A 20,294-nucleotide genomic window follows, 5' to 3' on the forward strand; every position below is an offset into this window, starting at 1 on the left:
AGGCATTACAAATAGAATATCGGACAGGTGTTAAGATGGAAGTGCTGAGAATTAATTGCCACAAGTGGTGATGTGGAACAATTAAATGGTGGGAATAGTAAAAGTGTTAGGATTCACAAAGCTGCTTAAAGAAAAGAAAGCAGCAAATCAGCTATATAGACACAAACTCAAAACCAGCTAGTACAAACAAAAAAACAAAAAAACAAAAAGTTGAACATTTGTGAAATAAAAATTGGCTTGCAAGGTTAACAGAAAGTGAAGCAGCTCCAATACTAAGCTCAAACACAAATACTCTATACAATAACAAAAAAGCCTGACTAGTCCAACATATTCTAACTTTTACTAAACTTTATAAATGAAACAGAAAGAGAGCCGAAAGGGTTTTACTTCTACCACACAACAAAACTTTACCAGTAAGGAAACAGAAAGAGAACCCAAAACCAAACAATTTTAACACCATTGCAATTTGTAAAATAAAAAATGACAACCTGCCAAAGCACATGATCAGTCACCAGAGGTTACAAACCAAGGGCAGACTGTCTGTGCAAACAGTGACCAAGGAGTCCACTGCTACAGCCGGTTTGCATTTCCTGCATCGTGGCTGCATAGTTGAAGATGAGCTTTGTCTTGTATCTTCTTTGCCAAAGAACAAACTTGTCGAAGAAAAGAATGGCCACTACAAAATCTGGAGCATTTGAAAATCATATGACTCTAGCAGCTTTGTGGTCTTACTTTTGACCTTGATTTTTCAGCATGACTGCATATGCCCTCAAAACCTTTTGTATAAGGATTCAGTGCTTCAACATATTTCACATTTACCACAGATGGATGCACTCAGATGGCTTGAATTTTAAGATGAATTTCCTCATAGAGAACTTTTTCCCCTGAAGAATAGCTTAGACCGCTAACTTTAGATGTGCTTTGATGTTGCACAGTGTCCTCTTCCTACTCCATTTGACCATCATTCCCTGTGCTTGCTGACTGGAAATAGAGTTGTGGATACTACAGGGTCGAGGGTGGAGGGATGTGGTGGCATTCAACCAACAGTTAGCACCACATAAAGCCTTTATCACACCTAAACGGTTCTGTCTCCCAAAGCCAGAGCGAGATAAGCACAGCCCATTCATCTGTAATGGTGTGGAAGCAAGAGCTAACTGAATTGAGTTGAGAGGAAAAAGCTAACTGACATAGTGTGGATGGCTGAAAAGGGTGCGAGGGTCCAGTGGGTATTTTCTTTGTTCATGTCTTCAAATGATTTTTGAACACATGTAAATTTTGTGTTGTCTGTTTGCACAACAACTAGTGTTGTTTTACAGTTTAATTTCTGGATTTATCAGGTAATGAAAGAGAGACAGGGGCCACACTGCACCATAGTCATTGGAAAGGTTTTACTTTGGACAGCAAATCGCCTTTCTACAGACATTCAAACACTACAAAGCCCATTTATGCTCCCTTCATGTGTGTATTTAGTTATGCCTATTTCAGACATCACTGGTATCACACCATGTACCCTTTATGTTGGTGTGGTTGTTAGGCAATACATCACCAGAGGCCAGAGTTCAGAGTTTACCTCCAAACTTTCATCAGTTCTAGGCTGTAGCAAACATGATGACAGTGGATGACATAAGGTGATTTATTTTTTTTATAAAAGAGACAAAAAAAAAAACAAGGGGCCATGGTGCGGTCTGTGCGACCATTAATTATGTCATAGCTTTTTCTTCTTTGTTCGTTTTGCTGACAAACATTGACATTTAATAGCAGCAGATCAATTTGGAAATTGGGACAAGGGTAGGCGCTACGCTGTGCTGTAGTAACTTTTCTTTTCGAAATACTGAACCGCTGTAATTTCAGATTAAATATCTGGAAAAAGGTTCAACATGTCTTTTTCATTTTAAGTCATCAAGTATAATAAACAGGTGGTTTGGATGCAGGCATACCAGTTTAGCATCTGGATTACCTAGAGACGCAACAACATGCAGATTTTGGTCAATCCCAATATCCAATATCAATATTGTCATGATTGCCAATGACCGATATTTACTACTATCATTGTTCTTTTTTAAAGGTTTAATGATTAAACTCTCACACTGAAAGTTAATGTTAGCGGGATTAGCTCCCTGCTATTGTTTGTGAACCTCTGAATGGTGGTTTTTCACACATTATATTGAACTGGTGGAACTGAGTGATTGGATGTTGCATCTTCCTTTCATTACTTTAACTTTGAAAGTATTGTTAACTGGTTTTTGACTATGTGCTTTCAACACAGAGGGAAACAACCATGCAGCTGACATAGCTTCCCCGTGTCAGTTAAACACCCCACAATGCTGTGCTGCACCTTCTTCCCCTGACACACATACACAAATATCCAGAAATAAATATTGGCTTTTAATATCAGCTCAGATTTACTTATCAGATTTATATTGATATGGTAAGAAATATGCTGCTAACAATATATCATGCATCCCTAGAAATTCTTTTCACACAGTGTTGTAATAAATACAGATTTTGGCTAGATGTCTCAGTGAAATAAGCAAAAAAAATTGAAAAGAAAATAAGAGTGGCAATGTATGTCGCTTTAAAGCCATTCAGCATCCCATGTGTTACAGATGTGCAGGACATCTGTGCTATTTAGAATTCCATTTAAAGAAATGTTGAACCAACACAGATTTTAGAAGAAGGATGTCCAATTTCAGTGCTTAAGGGTTACTCCTGTCCATTTGATATATTTACCTCCTTGAAAATGTATAGTTAGTTCTGCATGAGCTAGTTAATAATCCATTCATTTGAGGTAGTTGTGTTGTCGGGGGGGGGGGGGGGGGGGGGGCATCTAAAACTTGCAGAACAGTGGGCCTTAGAAAAATGCTTCAGAAAAATCAAGACCTGGAGTCAATGGTGGCACACCAGTTGGGACATGAAACCTTTTGTGATTATTTTCCAGATTAGTTTTTGTATTTTTTCCATAATTTCTTTTCTACAAACTTTCAGGCCTCCTGAATGCAAAGTGGAGGACCCTCCTACTGCTTCTGAGCCAATCACAAGGATGCATGTCACTTGCTTGTTCTGTCAGGTTACCCATGATTGGTTAACTGCAACCAATTGTCATGCTCAAAAATAGATAATTTTGTAACTCAAAAAAACGCAAGAAATATACCCCCCTTACTTTAGAAACCACTTGTGAAAATGCACGTGGTGAGGCAGCACCTGCTGTTGATGCAGCAGCTCATGAGGATAAGCACACCCAAGACAAGGCCTGAGTTTATACATATAATTAGGTGAAGTTTGGATTTTTCTTAAAAGAGTCAGATGGAATTGAATTATAAATATGTATTCCACTGTGTGCCGATGAGCAGTGACTGGTTTTAAAAGTGAGTCTAAACCAGTGTGACAATTCTATACAATACACATGCCAGTCAGCTGTATGATCGTCTCTGCTTCATCTCCCCACCTATTTGGCAAACCTTGGTCTGAAAAGCAACACAAGACAATATGTATGGCTTTGCCACTGACAAACAGGCAAAGCTTACTCTTAGGCTGATACAAAAGCTATAAAGAAGTAAGCTGTGAAAATCTTTAATGTCCTTGTTGAGGAAAAACTTGTTCTATATTTGGTGAAAAAATTAATTAAAATGCTGTGTCCTTTTGCCTTAACGCATTGATATTGCTCCAATCGCATCTCTTCACAAATGCTAACTGAACCTTTCAACTTCTCTGTGTCTTTCAGGTGTAACTGGCCTGCCTGCTGCACTGGACCCACACGTTTGAAAGAGGGGGGACGGATGAGAGCACAGAGTCCACCTGACAATGCTACCTGTCCCTCAAACTCAAAATGTTATCCTAGTAACACTACTAACTGTTCCCCTTCCATCATTCCTCTTTTTGCCTTTTTCATTTCCTATATCCTCCTGAGTTAGTGCCCCCTTTCCTTCCCTAGTCTAAGCAGAAGTCCCCTTCATCTGAGTGTAATAGTTTTTATTTTGGACATGTTTTATCCTTTAACAGCCGCCAGCCACCAAGGCTATGGTGGGAAGCGCTCTAATATATCTCACCAAGTTGCTAATCCCTGTCTGCTGTGGCTCCTGGGGCTGGTGCTGCACCTGGCCCTCTCCTCCTCTCAGCGAGTTGACCTGAAATACCCCATAGTATCCACAGGCTATGGAAAGGTTCGTGGTATCAGGAAAGAGCTCAACAATGAGATCTTAGGCCCAGTGGAACAGTTCTTAGGTGTGCCGTATGCCACTGCACCCATTGGCGAGCGGCGCTTTCAGCCCCCTGAAGCTCCAGGCTCCTGGCAAGAGATTCGTAACGCCACCCACTTTGCACCGGTGTGTCCTCAGAATGTCCATGGAGTTTTACCTGAGATTATGCTACCAGTCTGGTTCACAGACAACCTGGATGCGGCGGCAACCTACGTTCAGAACCAGAGCGAGGACTGCCTTTACCTCAATATTTATGTACCAACTGAAGATGGTGAGTTTATTATGTTAAAATCATACTTTTTTTTTTTTTTTTTTAATATGGGTGGGATGAACTGATAATTGAGTATGATTATGTTAAGCAGCCACTGGTGTCAAATTGAAGGTTTGTTTCTTTATTTTCTTATTATAGCATTGGAAGACAAGTTATTTGCCTTACGACTGCTTCACAGCAATAAAAGGAAACTTTTATATGTTTAATCATTTATAAATGTTCTGTAAGTACTTTGTGAAACAGAGGCATTTTCTAATTCTTTGGAAGAGGAGCTCTTAATGTACGCCAAAAGACACCCAGGAGATTATGAACGGCAACAAGCTGATAACTTCCTGGGCTTGTTTGAATTCCCTTTTCAATTACATTTGAATATGAAGTCAAATCATTTTGTAAAACATTTACTTCAACAAAGTCATTTACAGTATTTCTTTTTAAGGCATTACGCTCTTTTACTTCTAAATCTTCGTTGCTCATTTTATGATTAATGCAGAATATTCCATAGCTGCATTTGAAGCAAATTAGCATATTTTCCTTTATGTATTTTATCCACTCACACAGTTTAACTGGTCTGTACATATTGCTGGTTAGATTAACTCTTGCTTTTTCACAGTCACGGCCTATTTTTTGTTTTTAGAAGGATGTAGGATTTAGTAAGAGACTAATATTATATTTTGAAGAAATAAGATTATGACAATAATAACAAAAAATGGACACAAACTTATTCTGAGTTTTATACTGTAGCTTCACCATATTTAATTTTTTTAAAGACTTTATTACAAGTACTAACATTCATCATTTTTTTAAAGGCCGGACAGATTTTGCTTTCTTTATACCGATGTGGGATTTCTAATGATTAAAATCATTTTTATTCATTAATGGAGTAATAGTAACAGCAGACATTCCAACATATAATTGCTTACTTTAAATAGGTTTTTGGCTAATTTTATGGTAGGTGTTTAATGTCCGAGCAGCTTGTACTAATGTACATTTCCACCTGATACTGTATTCTGAGAAAAGTATATTAAAAGTTTATTAAAGTCTGCTTTTTAGGTCCATTATAATTGCCAACATTTTCTTTTTGGATGAAGACAAACTCACCAGAGTTGAGACTTGACTGAGACTAAATTACACTACAGCACAGGTCCAATGTCAAATGTTTCCAGACATCTAGAAACTATTCATTTAAAAATATGTATTTTAATTTTAAGATAATAAAAACTCATCTTTATGGGATGGTACACATGTGCACCATGTGTACCATCCCATAAAAAAAACACACATTTACAAGCATCCCAGAAACTTGAGCCACATTCACATCCTGATCAGGTGTCATGTTTCTCTCCTATAAAATCTCTTTTGTATTTGGTTTGTCTGAAATATTTCTGGACATCAGCATATTTTCAGATTGATATTCAAAACTTACTCCAAGACCTATGGTGTGTAACTAAACAATCATAACGTGGTTGTTTATAGACAGTAATAGCATTGAACTTGCTGTTGTTGCATTTACATTCAGACACAATGTTACCTATATCCCAAATCAAGCGTGTTTAAATTTGATTTTTCGTAATTAAACCTACATGTTGTATGTGACTTGTTTTCAACTTTAATGAGATTGTGATTGCCCACTGTTAGGGGTTGCATGCAGATTAGACTAGACTTTCTACATCAACCATTTGCACAAAGAGACCACTCAAGCCATTAGATTGACACATGAAAACTTATGAAATGGAAGCTATCGGAGTGTATTAGCAAATGCCACTTTTTTATCTAGCTGTAGAGGATATAGATGGCATCAACAAGGCAGCTAGCTTTAGTTGCTTTAGCTGTGTGTTGCGTTTAAGCAAAAACATGCTTAGAATCTAATGTAAACATCTCATATACATGGATTAGATAACTATCTGATCTAGGGCCAAACACTGATTGGGATGTAACTGACACAAATCAGAAATGAAATTTATAATTGATTACCCTTGGAGAAAATCAGATATAAGTCAAATCAATGTAAAAGAAACAAGAATTGAATCACTTTATCCTGGTGATATGAATCTTTCCTTAGATTCACTCTCTCATGCAGGGTCTTATCAAAGCAAGAGTTGCAATATGGCAGGTTTTAAATTTTCTTTAGTATGCTCCTAAAACAGTAGGGGATTGCCAAACATTATTTACATCTTTCAGGTGGTTTAAATTGAAACCAAAGGCCATTAAAATGCAAATCCTCCACCTGTTCCTTGTTTTTTTTTTTTTTTTTTACATTAAAGCACATGCTACCCAAGATTAGCAACAGCTCATGATAAGCTAAAAGACTTGTGATTAACAGGCTCATCAGAATATTGCCAGGGAGTATTCAAGAACACGCATGTATTATTGCTGCTGTGCATTAGGTCTTACTTAAAAACCTCTGATTGAAACAGGGACAGGCTGGACATTTGGCATAGCAGCCACATTAGGTCAAACTTTAGGATCAGTCTTGAGAGGTATATAGCATTGCTGTATTTCATCACTAAGCTGAAATTGATGGTTATTTTATTGCTGAATATTCCACTTGCCAACAAAGAGGTCAAAATGAATTAAAGGCTGGTGGCAAATAGGAGTATTACTGCAGTAATAAAAGCAATCAGAGCAAAAGGAAAGAGACATTGATTGTCAGGTGACTTTATCTTTTTAAACGCATTAAAAAGTTTACATAATGAGGGCTTATAGTCGTACAGTGTGCATGCTGCACATATCACTGAGAGGATGGTTAGTGTCCTGTGATACTCCCTGGGGAAAAGGTGTGCAAATGAGTGAGACAGATTTTACATGTAGCGCTACAGCTTGTCAGAATCTGTCACTTATTGTCAGGGGTCACTGCTTACACAAGGCAGATGCTGTCTCCGAGGACATGTTCTGTCTTGTGTGTGAGAAAAATGAAGGAGAAGAGTAAAGTGCTCCTGAAATCAAATAGATGTTTCCCATGTTGTCGTTCTAACAGTTCCTCAAATTGTTTACAATGTGTGAGACGGTGGTCAGGATAGCCAGGTTTGCAACACCAAGAATGTGTCATTGGAATAATTTTGCGAAAGGATAACAATCATTTTGTTGCCTTACTAATCAGGCCTGTTTGGTAGAAGAGGTCAGACAGAAACCATTCTTCCCTAAAAGAAAAAAGGCATTATACTGCGAGTTAAAACAACAATTAAACTGAAAAGACATAATTCCTAATACGAGGAAGCCAAATGCTGAGAATCACCTTTCAGTATAAACAAATGCCATCTTAATTTCATGGGCTTTCTTTTTATTTATTTATTTTTTTTTATTATTTATTAAAGAAAGATTGATGGAGAAAAATACAACCCGAGTGAATAGGTTCTACACAATACTGAACACTGAAGATTAATGCAAAGTTGACCATGAGGTCAACTTTGCAGAATATCACTTGCAAAACACATGTGACTTAAGCCAAAGTTGTGCCTGAACCCAGTAAAGCATCTTTGTACAGAATTAAAAATGCCTTTTGCACTGACGTTCCACATCCAACCTGCGTGAATGTTTCTGCCAAGTGGAACAAGAGCAAGTTCCAAAGGAAAGTGTTTGCCAAGTGTTTATCAAGCTTGGATTATTCCCAAAAAGACTTAAAGGTGACATTACTCCCAAAAGTGCTTTAACCAAAGGGCCTAAATACTTATTCAAACTACGTATTTAAGAATATTTTTTAAAGAATTTGTCAAGACCCTTTTATTGCTTTAATGATTTCTAGTATTGCCCTTTATAGGGCACTCAATGAAATACCTTGAAATTAGATATTTTAACCTAAAATTGTCCTTCTGGTAAGTACCAAGACTTTCATTCTGTTGCTATTTGTTTTATGCTGAAAATGAAAGAAAACAAAGTGATCAAAAATAGTCACTTGCCTGATGAAAGGTTAAAGATTTTGTTAGGAAATATTGAAAGAGCAGTAAAACTGTTCTTTAGCATGTTATGTACTGCAAAGTTATTGTCCAAATACATATGCACGAAGCATATTGATTATGATGACTCTACCCTGCTCAGCTCATATGTTGTGTGCCAGGTTGAACAGAAAATACTTTATCTCCAGATTCAGGTAAACATGGTACTGGAACATGATTGTGTTCTATAGCAACTTTCAGTGTGACTTCTGAGATTCACTCATGCTCAGTCACATGCATAATGTTCAAATAAAAATACATATATATATTTGTTTTATCTATACCCCATGTAGGATTAACTAAAGCCGTTTGAAATGCAGAGAAGACACATCACTGTGTTTAATGTGGGGACATGCTTAGTGATGAAAGCTTAAAAAGAACAGACATCTAGGTACAAAGCACTCTCAATATCAGGGGAAGAAAAAAACATATTTCCTGTACAGGAAATAGACTTCCAAGAGATGAGACTATTCTCCCAAAAGAACAAACCCCTGGATCACTTGTTCATGCATACAATAATGACTTAGAATTTTAAAATAAGGGGGCTTCAAGGGGCTCTGAGAAGAACTCTGTCAATTGTCAACTTGGAGTTGTCTTTTTTCAAATGGTGACATTGATGTTGTACAATGTATTATAATTATCCCATCTGTACATTTTCTATACCACATGTGCAAATTTAGTCTCTTGGGTAAACTAGATCCAATCCCAGCAATTAGCAGGCGAGAGGCAGGGTACACCCTGGACAGGTCGCCAGTCTATCGCATTTTATTTTAATCCAAACCAGGACTTTTTACTTCGGATTTTTAGCAAGTAAAATTGTTACCTTAACTCAATCAGGAAATGAGCAACTGTTATTGATGTCACAAAGCAAAACAGTGTCCACTGTTAAAAACAACAAAGGAGAAATGTATTTACTCTAATCAAGAAATTTGGATTAAACCTACACTTAAATGGAAGAGACAAATCTGAGTAACTCAGTGAGGTCTTGTGTTGTTAGTAACTAAACATAACCTGGTTGTTTTACAAGAAAAAAAACAAAAAAAACAGCAGCAGTCATGTCTGGAGCTTCAGTTAACATGCCATGAGTTACAGTTCTGCTCATAAAAGGACCATCCTTTATATCTCCTTATTCAGTCATCATTCACAAAGTTTCATGAAATATAAAGATGCTTAAGATTTGCTAGAAGAAAAAGAATGTAAGATATTTTATCCAAAAATGATTTGAGCTGTATTTTCCTCCTGACACCACTTACCATATGGAGGAGTAGTGTAGATACCCCTGTGGGTTGGATTTAAGGGCATAAGGAAATTGCTACTGTATATTGTCACTTAAGTTTTCCATGTCATGTTCGAGCACATTTTCATCGCTCAAACATGGCTTTTTTTGCTAAGTGTATCAGTATCTGATATGTTTCGATCAAAAACAACTTGCTACAGTAGCTGCAGTTAATTTAGCATAATCTTAATTGCCACATTTGGATTGTCCTTTTAACAAATTAATAAAGAAAAGTGGCATTTTTTAAAATATTTTTGGAAATAACCAGTAATCAGTGTATTCAGTGTTTGCAATTAGGTCAGCATATATATTTTGTTATCACCTCAATTATTATTTGACCAAGCCAGAGGTTATATATTTAGCACCGTTGGTTTGTCTGTCTGTCTGTCTGTCTGTCTGTCTTTTTGCAACATAACTGGAAAACTTAAGGACTGAAGTTTGATTTAATATTTGGGAAATCTCAGAATCAAAATAAGGAACAAGTGACTTTTCTTTACAGTTTTTTCACATTTCACTTTTTCCTTTGATTGTTTTAAATCAAAAACATTTTCTTAATTATGATCATCAGGAATAGATTAAAAAATAATCAAAGATAACGTTTTGGGGAATCATTGGTTTCACATTTTTGGCAAGATATGAGATTAATCCATAACACATATTTCTAAAAACAATTATTTTGGAGCTTAACATCTTGGAAATGTAAACAACCATCACCTAACTATTTGGCATGCATCATAAAGAATTTGTATTACTGCCACATACACAGTACCTTATTTGTAATTAGCAAACATTAGCATGGTAAGATGCTAATCATATTATATCTGGTAAACTTTGGAGCATGTTTAATATTGTAATAGGTAAGGCAAGGCAAGTTTATAAAGCACTTTTCAGAAAATTCTTAGTGCTTCAAATAAAACATTAAAAGCATTGCATATGGTGTAAATAAGTCTAAATGACAAAAACAAATAGCACAAATCCCAATATAACCATAAATTAAGTTAAAATAAATAAAAGCAAGATCAGTTACTATGCAGATTTTATGCATAACCGCATGAGAAAAGAAATGTTTTTAACCTGGATAATATTACCATTCAGCTTTCCACTTCTGGGAATACAATAGTTACAAGGACCACTTCCATTGCTGTAGGCTCTAAGTAGTGTTTAAGCTGTATTTAGCTTTATTACTAAGTTTGATTTTTAAAAGTGACACTCAAGCATGCATAAAAGGGCAGATGTAGGTGGCTTAATAATGAATTGGAAGCAGAAATTCATACAAAGCCTTGATCAAAGCATTTTGGTGATGGATCATTTTCTGCATGGTATGACCTTTACATATTTTCTCTTGGCAGTGCAACATTACATATCACCCTCTAATTCTAGCTTAAGACATGCAAATGCACTTGCAGTGACCATGTTTTTGACATTATTTTTTGGATAAGAAGACGATTAAAAGCCTTCTTTCTTTTCGTTCTACATCTGTTCACCCTTCCTGCTCTGTCCTCCCTGAAACCATCCCTGCCTCCTCTTCCCTCTACTCTCCTCTCTCCTACATCTTTATGCAGATGGCAGAAGAAGGGGGTCAATGTTCTGAATGCAAATGAGCATAGTGCCCTTCCCCACCAGGCCACCATGTAGCCTGCTCAACTCAAATGAAATTCAAATAACTTCTTAGCATAATGTAAATAGCAGTAATGTTCTTTTGGACTGAAAAGTGAGTTGTTGCCTTTTTATGGACTGTATATACTTTGCCCTTATCTCTATTTTGCCATCTACTACCTTCTCTTGTGATCAGCATCAGCTCATGTGGTCAGGTTGTTAGGCGAAAGAACGATCTGACTGCTTTCCTATTTCCTCAAGACACTCCCCAGGCAAAGGTCTGAAATCTTTCATTTTTATTACCTCTAGAGCAGTCATTTACTGTACACTTTATTAAAAACCATATTTCATAGGACAGGATGGAGGAGTGCAGTCAGAGGGATGGAAAGCAAAAAGGATAGAACTGCATGTGCTGCAAGTTGCTGCCTAGATGGTGGTAGGGGGCTGTGTCTGACACCTTGTCAAGTAGACAGGCCACCACAGACATGACATACTGCAGCTTCATCTCGTTTACTGCACTGAGGAAATGGAGAGGGACGGGAGACAGCTTGCGTTGTGGCCACTTGCTCACTGAACTGAACAGAAACACAGTTGACTGAGAGATGGAGCTGCATGAGGTCAAACAGTGCAGTCCTGGGACAACCCAAGCTAAATGCCCCTGCATAGGTCATTGAATTTCACCCACCAGTGGCCCATTACATCATGTAGCAGTCGGCCTACCAGCCCGCCTCTGTTCTAAAACCAAATGGACAGATGTTTTTGACCCTAAATTGTGTATATTTTATCCTTAGGCCACATTTTGCTTAATATCCTTTTTAATACACTGCCTGAGTCTTCAAACCTTAAAAATTCTCCAAGCCTGCCTCAAAGAATTTGCTGAAGAGATCCAAAATATAATCTCAAACAAATATGAATATAATTTAGGCAGTCCAGTATCTATCCATCCATTTTCTTAACTGTTTATTTAAGGGGTGTCCAAAGTCGGTCCTTGAGGGCCAATGTCCTGCAGGTTTTCCACGTATCCCTTTTCCAACACACCTGGCTCACATTAATCGGAATCAACAGCCAATGAAGTTTTGCCCTGTGACTGATTCCTTTCACACAGGTGTGTTTAAAAAGGGATATTACAGCTGGAAACCCCTGGGTTAGTCCAATTCAGGGTTGCAGGAAGCTGGTGTCTATCCCAGCAATCATTGGGCGATAGGCAAGGTACACCCTGGACAAGTTCCCAGTCCATCGCAGGGCCAACACAGAGAAACAAACAGCCATTCCCACTCACATTCAATCCTAGGAACCAATTAACCAAACATGGATATCTTTGGATGGTGGGGGGGACCCAGAGTACCAGGAGAGTATACACATGGAAAACATGCAAACTGCACACAGAAAGCCACTGTTTAAGCCTCCCCCCAGCCAAGGCTCAAACCAGCAACCTACTTGCTGTGAGGCCACAGCGCTGACCACTATTCCACTGTGCATCGCCAGAAATTATCCAGTCATTTAAATTTATTTCATATTACATCTTTGACTTTTTTTCACTAAACTGCTGGTGTGGTCACTGCAGCAGAAACAGGACCCAACCTGGTAAAGGGTGAACCTTGTTGTTTTCTTTAGCAGTACATTTTTAAAACATTACCATGGATACACAGTAAAAATAAAATTGCATTTTGCATACTCTTATTTTTAATAGAAAGAGGCTGGTCCTCCAGTCACTGTTGACGTGTTGTCAGCAGGCTAATATGAGGATCCTGACGTTAGAACGCAGTTCAAAGCATTCAAGGCTAACAGACCTGTTAATATGATTGTACTCCTACATTTAGCTCTAGGAGGCTATTAAATGATTTCCACACTTATTTTCTCCCCTTTTAAAGACTCAACAGTTAAAAGATTAGTTGATTTGGAAAATACATTTTAGCAAAGTCCAAATTTCATCTTGCTTGTCTTTTTCCCTGCCTGTGCATGAAATCTTAGGGTGAGGTCATACACTCCATCACAGGGTGGGACTGACTGAGCAGTGCTTATCCTCAAATGCAGTTTAGCTCTTTGATAAGTGTTGCGAACTGAACTGAAATCAGAGTTGTCTCCATTGAGTGGAAAGGTGTGGTTTTTAAGTGCTTCTAAGTAGTGAAGGAACGCTGACAAGACAGAGGCCTAATGGGCCTTTCTGTCCATTACCAGTCCGTCCACCTGTCTTCTCTGTAGCCCTTTACCAATGGCTGTACCATCTCCGGCTATGGCAGTAAGTGCACTCCGGATCAGGCGCCTGCATGGTGGTGCAGAGGATGCAGAAAATCTATTCAGCATTGATCTAAAACCATTAAGACTGAAGATAAACATTTTATATCAGCAAACCATATTAATACAGACAAATGGGTGAAAATGAAGCATTACAATGGAGGAGTGCAGTGGAGCTGTGCATCTCCTTAGTCAATAATTGCAAAGTATTGAGAAATACATGCAACGCCTCATGGTGAGCTTTCCTGTAACAGTGTAGAAACAGATGTCAGCCGCACACCGGTAGAGTGACAAACTTCATGGCAACCCAATACTGAGGGCTTTTTTTCTTCTTTTCTTTATTTGGTAAATGCAACTTCTTTCCACAAGAACATGAACAGATAATAAGGATGCTGCACATGCTTTGTATAGCATGTGGATGTGTGATGTGAGTGTGTGAATGTGAATTCACACACTCACACTGTGAATGTGAATTAATGATGTTTTTTCAAACCATGCAGTGGTTATGGGATTATGCAGTGGTTAAGTGTTTGCTGACAGGAAGCCCCAGTGTCAGAAACCAAGAGAAAAACAGAATTACTGGGATCCTTATCACATTGGACTAACAGAGGTTGACACAGCAGGGCATTGGTTAGTCACTGTGATAAATGCTTGTTATTGGCTCTGCCCTATGGAGCATTTAACTGGCGTAACCATTAAAGCTTAATGTGGGGCTCCTCTTTGACCTTGATGAGGGGAATCCTGTCTTAAGCGTTCTAGGGAGGTGTAAATATCTAAAACAGTCCCATTCTTCACTGATTTACTTGGAATGCCTCACGTTTCAAATGATAGGCTAACACTCTTTAGCATGCTTGGCTGTATGTATTTATCCACTTTGGGAAGAGGATTGTAGCGTTGGCTTTGAGCAGGACACGTAATATCTTGGCTTTTTCTGACCCGAGAATGGCTTGATTCTCCTCATTGATTTCTCTTTACAAAGCAGCAATGTATCTGGACTGATTGGGAAAAGGGCTGAGGAGAAGTGGCCTCTGGGGTCATTTACGAAGCAGCCTTTGACAAGATCCTAAGCAGTAAAAACAGATGAGTTTGGGGTTATCTTTTTAGGAAACAGAGTGTAATCCTAGTAAACAGTCACAGAGGTTAAACAGAGCTCAATGTCTCCCAATTTGCCCATTTTTCTCTTTTAACCCTTTCTTGTTTTTCTGTTTTGCCTTTCAAATGCACTCTTTTTTAAATTTGCCTTTTGTCTTTTCTCCCTCCTTCTTCTGAACCTCAGGTCCGCTCACAAAAAAACAAGATGAGTCTACAATGAACAGACCAAGAGATGAAGGTATTTTAATTGCATGTTTTCTTCCTCATGCTCTATTTTTCAAAGTCCATGGGGAATGTGGTGTTTGCATCTGTATTAATAATCATCACTCTGTGTGAGCATCACATCGTGCGCTGTTAACAGCCTTCATGAGAGCACAAATATGTCTTTTCTCTTTCCCAGGCAAACATTTACATGAATAAGCTAACTAAAAAAAAAAAAGGATGTTCATTATGCATCCCCTTGTCACAAATGTTGGCTTTTTTGGGTGCCTGCACCAGAAGCTAATTTACTCTTCTTTTTTGGTTGCCATGCAGCTGATCAGCCACATGCTGATGTTCTGGCTGCCCTTTGTGAGGCATCTTTGAAAATCAATATTTAGTCCCTTTTTCACCTACACTTTTATACTGGCTCTGAAGTTCTCATGAAATGGTTTGCTGAGTTATTTTTCTACATAATCTTATTAGCTTTTCATCCAGTCCTTCATTTTTAAAGACGGGCAAAATGGAGGATTTATGCACATTTCTGTCATTGCTGTACGTTATCAAGTTCACTGCAGCCAAAAGGAGATGCGCTCACTTCTCTTTGCTGTTGCAGTCAAAATCTGTGCAGTGAGCATGTGCATCTGTTTCTGTACACGTGCCCAGACAATTCGTATATTTCATAGTAATACTCACATGCACTGCGTTACATGTTGTTTGTCTATGTGTGTATGTGTGAAAACAGCACATGTTCACATCTTTGCTCAGATGCATGTCCTATTATTTTCACATAAACTGTGCTCCCCTTTTTGTATTTTCAGCTCTTTTCTATTTAGGTACTGGACTCTCTCTTCGTTGCATCTTTAATTGCAATGGTTTAAATAGAGACAGATGTAGTTAATCCAATTGTGTGGTTTCTTAACGGTGAAAACAGAGGGAAGGATTCATGTAGGATTGAGGAGAAGAGGGGCAGAATGATAGAATGGAGATGAAAGAAGAGGAAACGCTAAGCACTGTGAGAGCACTGTGGAGGGCAAGAAGGGGGCAGAGGTGGAAAAAACAGTCATAATGAAGACAAGTGCATGATGAATTGACATTTATAGAGCTTTGAAAGTGAGAGAGGTGAAGAAATAGAGAGTGAGAAGTTGGACGAATAGGACAGTGGTAGAGTTTGACATTTATGCCGACAAGTGATGGATCTTGACAGGATCAAGAGGGCTGAGGTGCAGTTGAACTCCTCACTTAATTGTTGAAGTATATATTTGCCAAAGGTTCACAAACAATGTTGTATTTGCATCTTATTTGAAAGTTGTTTGAAAGAAACTGCATCGCATGAATGTGGATGCAAAAAAAAAATAAAATAAAATAAAAAAATAAAATAAAATATATATATATATATATATATATATATATATATATATATATATATATATATATATATATATATATATATATATATATATATATATATATATATATATATATTCAAGTGCTGATTCAGGCTAAAACCTTTTACACCCAAATCAATTGAATTTACCATAAGGGAATGAATGAGAGAGGAGCAGGGGGATGGAAAAGTAGAAAGTAGGCATTTTCTGTTGGAAGGTAAGACATTACTGTTGAGAATGGGGGTTGTGGAGGGAGCTGGATATTGAGGAGGATGGTATCATGTTAGGTGATACAGAAAGGAGTGAATAATGTGCTTGTGTTTTTGAGGCCGGCAGGAAGGACAGTGAGCTCATTGTTCAGATTTAAGACTACATGGCCAAAGGTGAGTCGAACCGCCTGCAGGCAGCGTGGTAGTGTGTTGGCTAACACTGTCAGTTATTAGTGACTGTAAATTGACCTAAGTCTTCATGGTTATTTGTCTTAGTGATGGACTTGCGACCTGTCCAACACGGGGTTGGTGGACTTAGTTGTTGTGCTCGGTGGCAGTTGCAATATTTGGGCAGGAAAAAGATTAAATCAGAAATAAGTGAATAAACACCCTGCAATCCCAACTCACCTCGCTGTTTAATCAGCACTGATTTTTAATGAATGTTTTCTCTCTTTCTTTCTTTGTTTCTTCTTTATTTCTTTTTTTTTTGTTTTTTTCTTTTTTTTTTGGACAGAATTGAAAATTAGCCTAATCATGTGCTTTGTTATCACGGAATATACGTCTGCCCACATCCCCTCCAAAATGCGCAAATGTTTTCCTTTATTTGAATGAATATGAGCTTAACAAATATTTTTAAAATTTTTTTGTCATCCCTAAGTCACAGCACTTTGTTAACATAATAGATGAGTTTCTTTTCTTTTTTTCTTCAACACCACTTTTCCTATCCATCCTTTTCATTAAGGCATTGTAGGTATGCATGACTTTTTTATCTTTATATAAAAATGATGGGCCTTTTCTTACACCTTTTCTTTTTTACTTTAGTTCTTTTTAGCTTTAGCTTTTTAGCTTTTGGTTTTAGGGATCCATCATTACAAAAAAAAAAAAAAAAAAAAAAAAAAAGCCTTCACTTTAACTTAATGTGACCGTTGTCACAGTTTTGGAGTCAAACATCACAGTTCCACTTTAGTCGTTTTTTTCTCATACATATGACCTTGGCTCAGCGGCGCTTTGTGTTGGAAAATTCTGAAAAGCTAAATGACTCCATTCAATGAACAAATGGTGAAAATACAGACTACACCCTCAACATGGTAACATATCTGTTAATGTGACATGACTCAAATTGCATCCTCTCCACATTTATCTGTCCACTACATCACTTCACTGTGATGTTCCAGCCAGAAAGAAAACTTTTCATTTTCTGGTTGAAGTGAGTGAAACAGAGGCTGTAGGTCCAATCAGAAATCCACCCGTAAACAGAAGTCTTCCCACTGTATCTCAGAAACCCTTCTGTTAATTCACTTCATTGTTATTCATGTAGTGCTTTTCACATGCCGCACAGTTATGCTTTTCTAGAAAGAAGGGACAGCAAAAATGGAACAGCTAGTAGCGTAGAAGGACAGCTCCACCACTTCCACACCTCTGCAGGGGTTTTGAATAGCCTAGTTACTCTCAACAATAACCTTAACTAATATCACATGACTAAGCATCTGATGGAGCAAATGACTTGAGTTTGTAAGTGAAAAGGAGAAATGCATTGTGGGTTTTTAGACAGTTGTAAACCCACCAGATTTCTGTCGCCTGCTCCTAATCTCTTCTTTAGGGTGACAGATTACACCTTGACCCTTCACTGTTTATTATATTCACAACTTATCACTGTCGTTTGAGGTCACCGTGATCATTTTTGAAAATCAATAAAATTATATTTATTTATCTGTGGCTTTCTCTTTTAGTTGTAACCCATGTTCTCTTTGTTTTGTGTTTATCTGTTTAGTTGTTTTTATTATTTAAGTTTGCAGCACTTTGAGATTGCTTTTTGTAACATGCTCAGCAAATAAATGTATAATACTACTACTACTACTACTACTACTACTACTAATAATAATAATAATAATAATAATAATAATAATAATAATAATTATTATTATTATTATTATTATTATTATTATTATTATTATTCATTCTTAATAATAATGTTATTACTGTTATTATTAATAATAATAATAATCCAACAAACTGCATTTCAACAAGCATGATGACATTAAAGCACTTTTATGTTCCTTTACAAGCTCATAGTTGTATTTTTTGCTATCATTAACGTCTTTTTTGCATGTTTTTTTTGTTTAATAAGCACATTGTTTTGTCCTTTTCATTCCTTGCTGCAATGCTCCTTTTCATTTTGTTCTAAAATGCCTCACTTTAATTCCTGTCTCTTTCAGGAGGCTCTCCATAAAAGCCCAGGCTGCTCTGATTTGTCAAAAAAAATGTTTGAGTGTCTTACAGCTTCTCATTCTGTATTTTGAAACATGCCAAACTAACCTTCACAAAGTCAATATGCAAATGTGCTTCATGGTAATTTAGATAAATATTTGAAAAAAAAAACCTCTACGATGACGACCAACCTGGGCATGAATGTTCCCTTGCCCGGACGCGGGTTACCGGGACCCCCCTCTGGAGCCAGGCCTGGAGCTGGGGTACGAGAGCGAGCGTCTGGTGGCCGGGCCTTCGCTCATGGGGCCCGGTCGGGCTCAGCCCGAAAGGGTTACATGGGCCCCACCTCCCGTGGGCTCACCATCTGCGGGAGGAGCCGTAGGGGTCGGGTGCAATGTGAGCTGGGCGGCAGCAAGGGGCGGGGACCCTGGCGGTCCGATCCCCGGCTGCAGAAGCTGGCTCTAGGGACGTGGAACATCACCTCTCTGGTGGGGAAGGAGCCTGAGCTTGTGCGCGAGGTTGAGCGGTTCCGGCTAGATATAGTTGGACTCACCTCGACGCATGGCTTAGGCTCTGGAACCAGTACTCTTGAAAGGGGCTGGACTTTCTTCCACTCTGGAGTTGCTCATGGTGGGAGGCGCCGAGCAGGTGCCCCCAGCTTGGTGCCTGCACATTGGGGTTTACCCGGGTGGATGAAAGGGTAGTTTCCCTCCACCTCCGGGTGGGGGGACGGGTCCTGACTGTTGTCTGTGCTTATGCGCCGAACAGCAGTTCAGAGTACCCACCCTTTCTGGAGTCCTTGGAGGGAGTGCTGGAGGGTGCTCCTTCTGGGGACTCCATTGTTCTGCTGGGGGACTACAATGCTCACGTGGGCAATGACAGTGAGACCTGGAGGGGAGTGATTGGGAGGCATGGTCCCCCCCCTCTGAACCCAAATGGTGTTTTGTTATTGGACTTCTGTGCTCGTCATGGATTGTCCATAACGAACACCATGTTCCAACATAAGAGTGTCCATATGTACACCTGGCATCAGGATTCCCTGGGCCGCAGTTCGATGATCGATTTTGTAGTCGTATCGTCGGACCTGCGGCCACATGCCTTGGACACTCGGGTGAGGAGGGGGGCGGAGCTGTCAACTGATCACCACCTGGTGGTGAGTTGGCTCAGGTGGTGGGGGAGGAAGCCGGTCAGATCTGGCAGGCCCAAACATGTTGTGAGGGTCTGCTGGGAACGTCTGGCTGAGTCCCCCGTCAGAGCGAGCTTCAACTCCCACCTTCAGCAGAGCTTCAACCATGTCCCGAGTGAGGCGGGGGACATTGAGTCCAAATGGGCTGTGTTCCATGCCTCTATTGCTGAGGCGGCCGGCCGGAGCTGTGGCTGTAAGGTTGTTGGTGCCTGTCGTGGCAGTAATCCCAGGACTCGTTGGTGGACACCAACAGTGAGGGATGACGTCAAGCTGAAGAAGGAGTCCTATCGGGCCTTCTTGGCCTGTGGGACTCTGGAGGCAGCTGATGGGTACCGGCGGGCTAAGCGGCATGCGGCTTCGGCTGTTGCCGAGGCAAAAACTTGGGCATGGGAGGAGTTTGGCGAGGCCATGGAGAAAGACTTCTGGACGGCTTCGAGGAGATTCTGGTCCACCATCCGGCGGCTCAGGAGGGGGAAGCAGTGCTCCATCAATACTGTGTACAGTGGAGGT

General features: G+C 39.0%; 1 protein-coding gene across 1 annotated transcript in view; it reads left to right on the forward strand.

The window, feature by feature from the left end:
- Nucleotides 1-3,980: 3,980 nt before the first annotated feature.
- Nucleotides 3,981-20,294, forward strand: part of nlgn2b (neuroligin 2b) — a gene marked incomplete at both ends in the record, with an annotated part of 48,524 nt that continues 32,210 nt past the window's right edge. Inside the window, 2 exons of the mRNA XM_079248262.1 lie at nucleotides 3,981-4,467; nucleotides 14,780-14,833. Of these exons, the coding sequence (XP_079104388.1) occupies nucleotides 3,981-4,467; nucleotides 14,780-14,833 (541 nt within the window). The remainder of the gene's footprint in view (nucleotides 4,468-14,779; nucleotides 14,834-20,294) is intronic.

Source organism: Telmatherina bonti (genome assembly GCF_933228915.1).
Source record: "Telmatherina bonti genome assembly, chromosome: 10".
In the NCBI taxonomy this organism is placed as follows: domain Eukaryota; kingdom Metazoa; phylum Chordata; class Actinopteri; order Atheriniformes; family Telmatherinidae; genus Telmatherina; species Telmatherina bonti.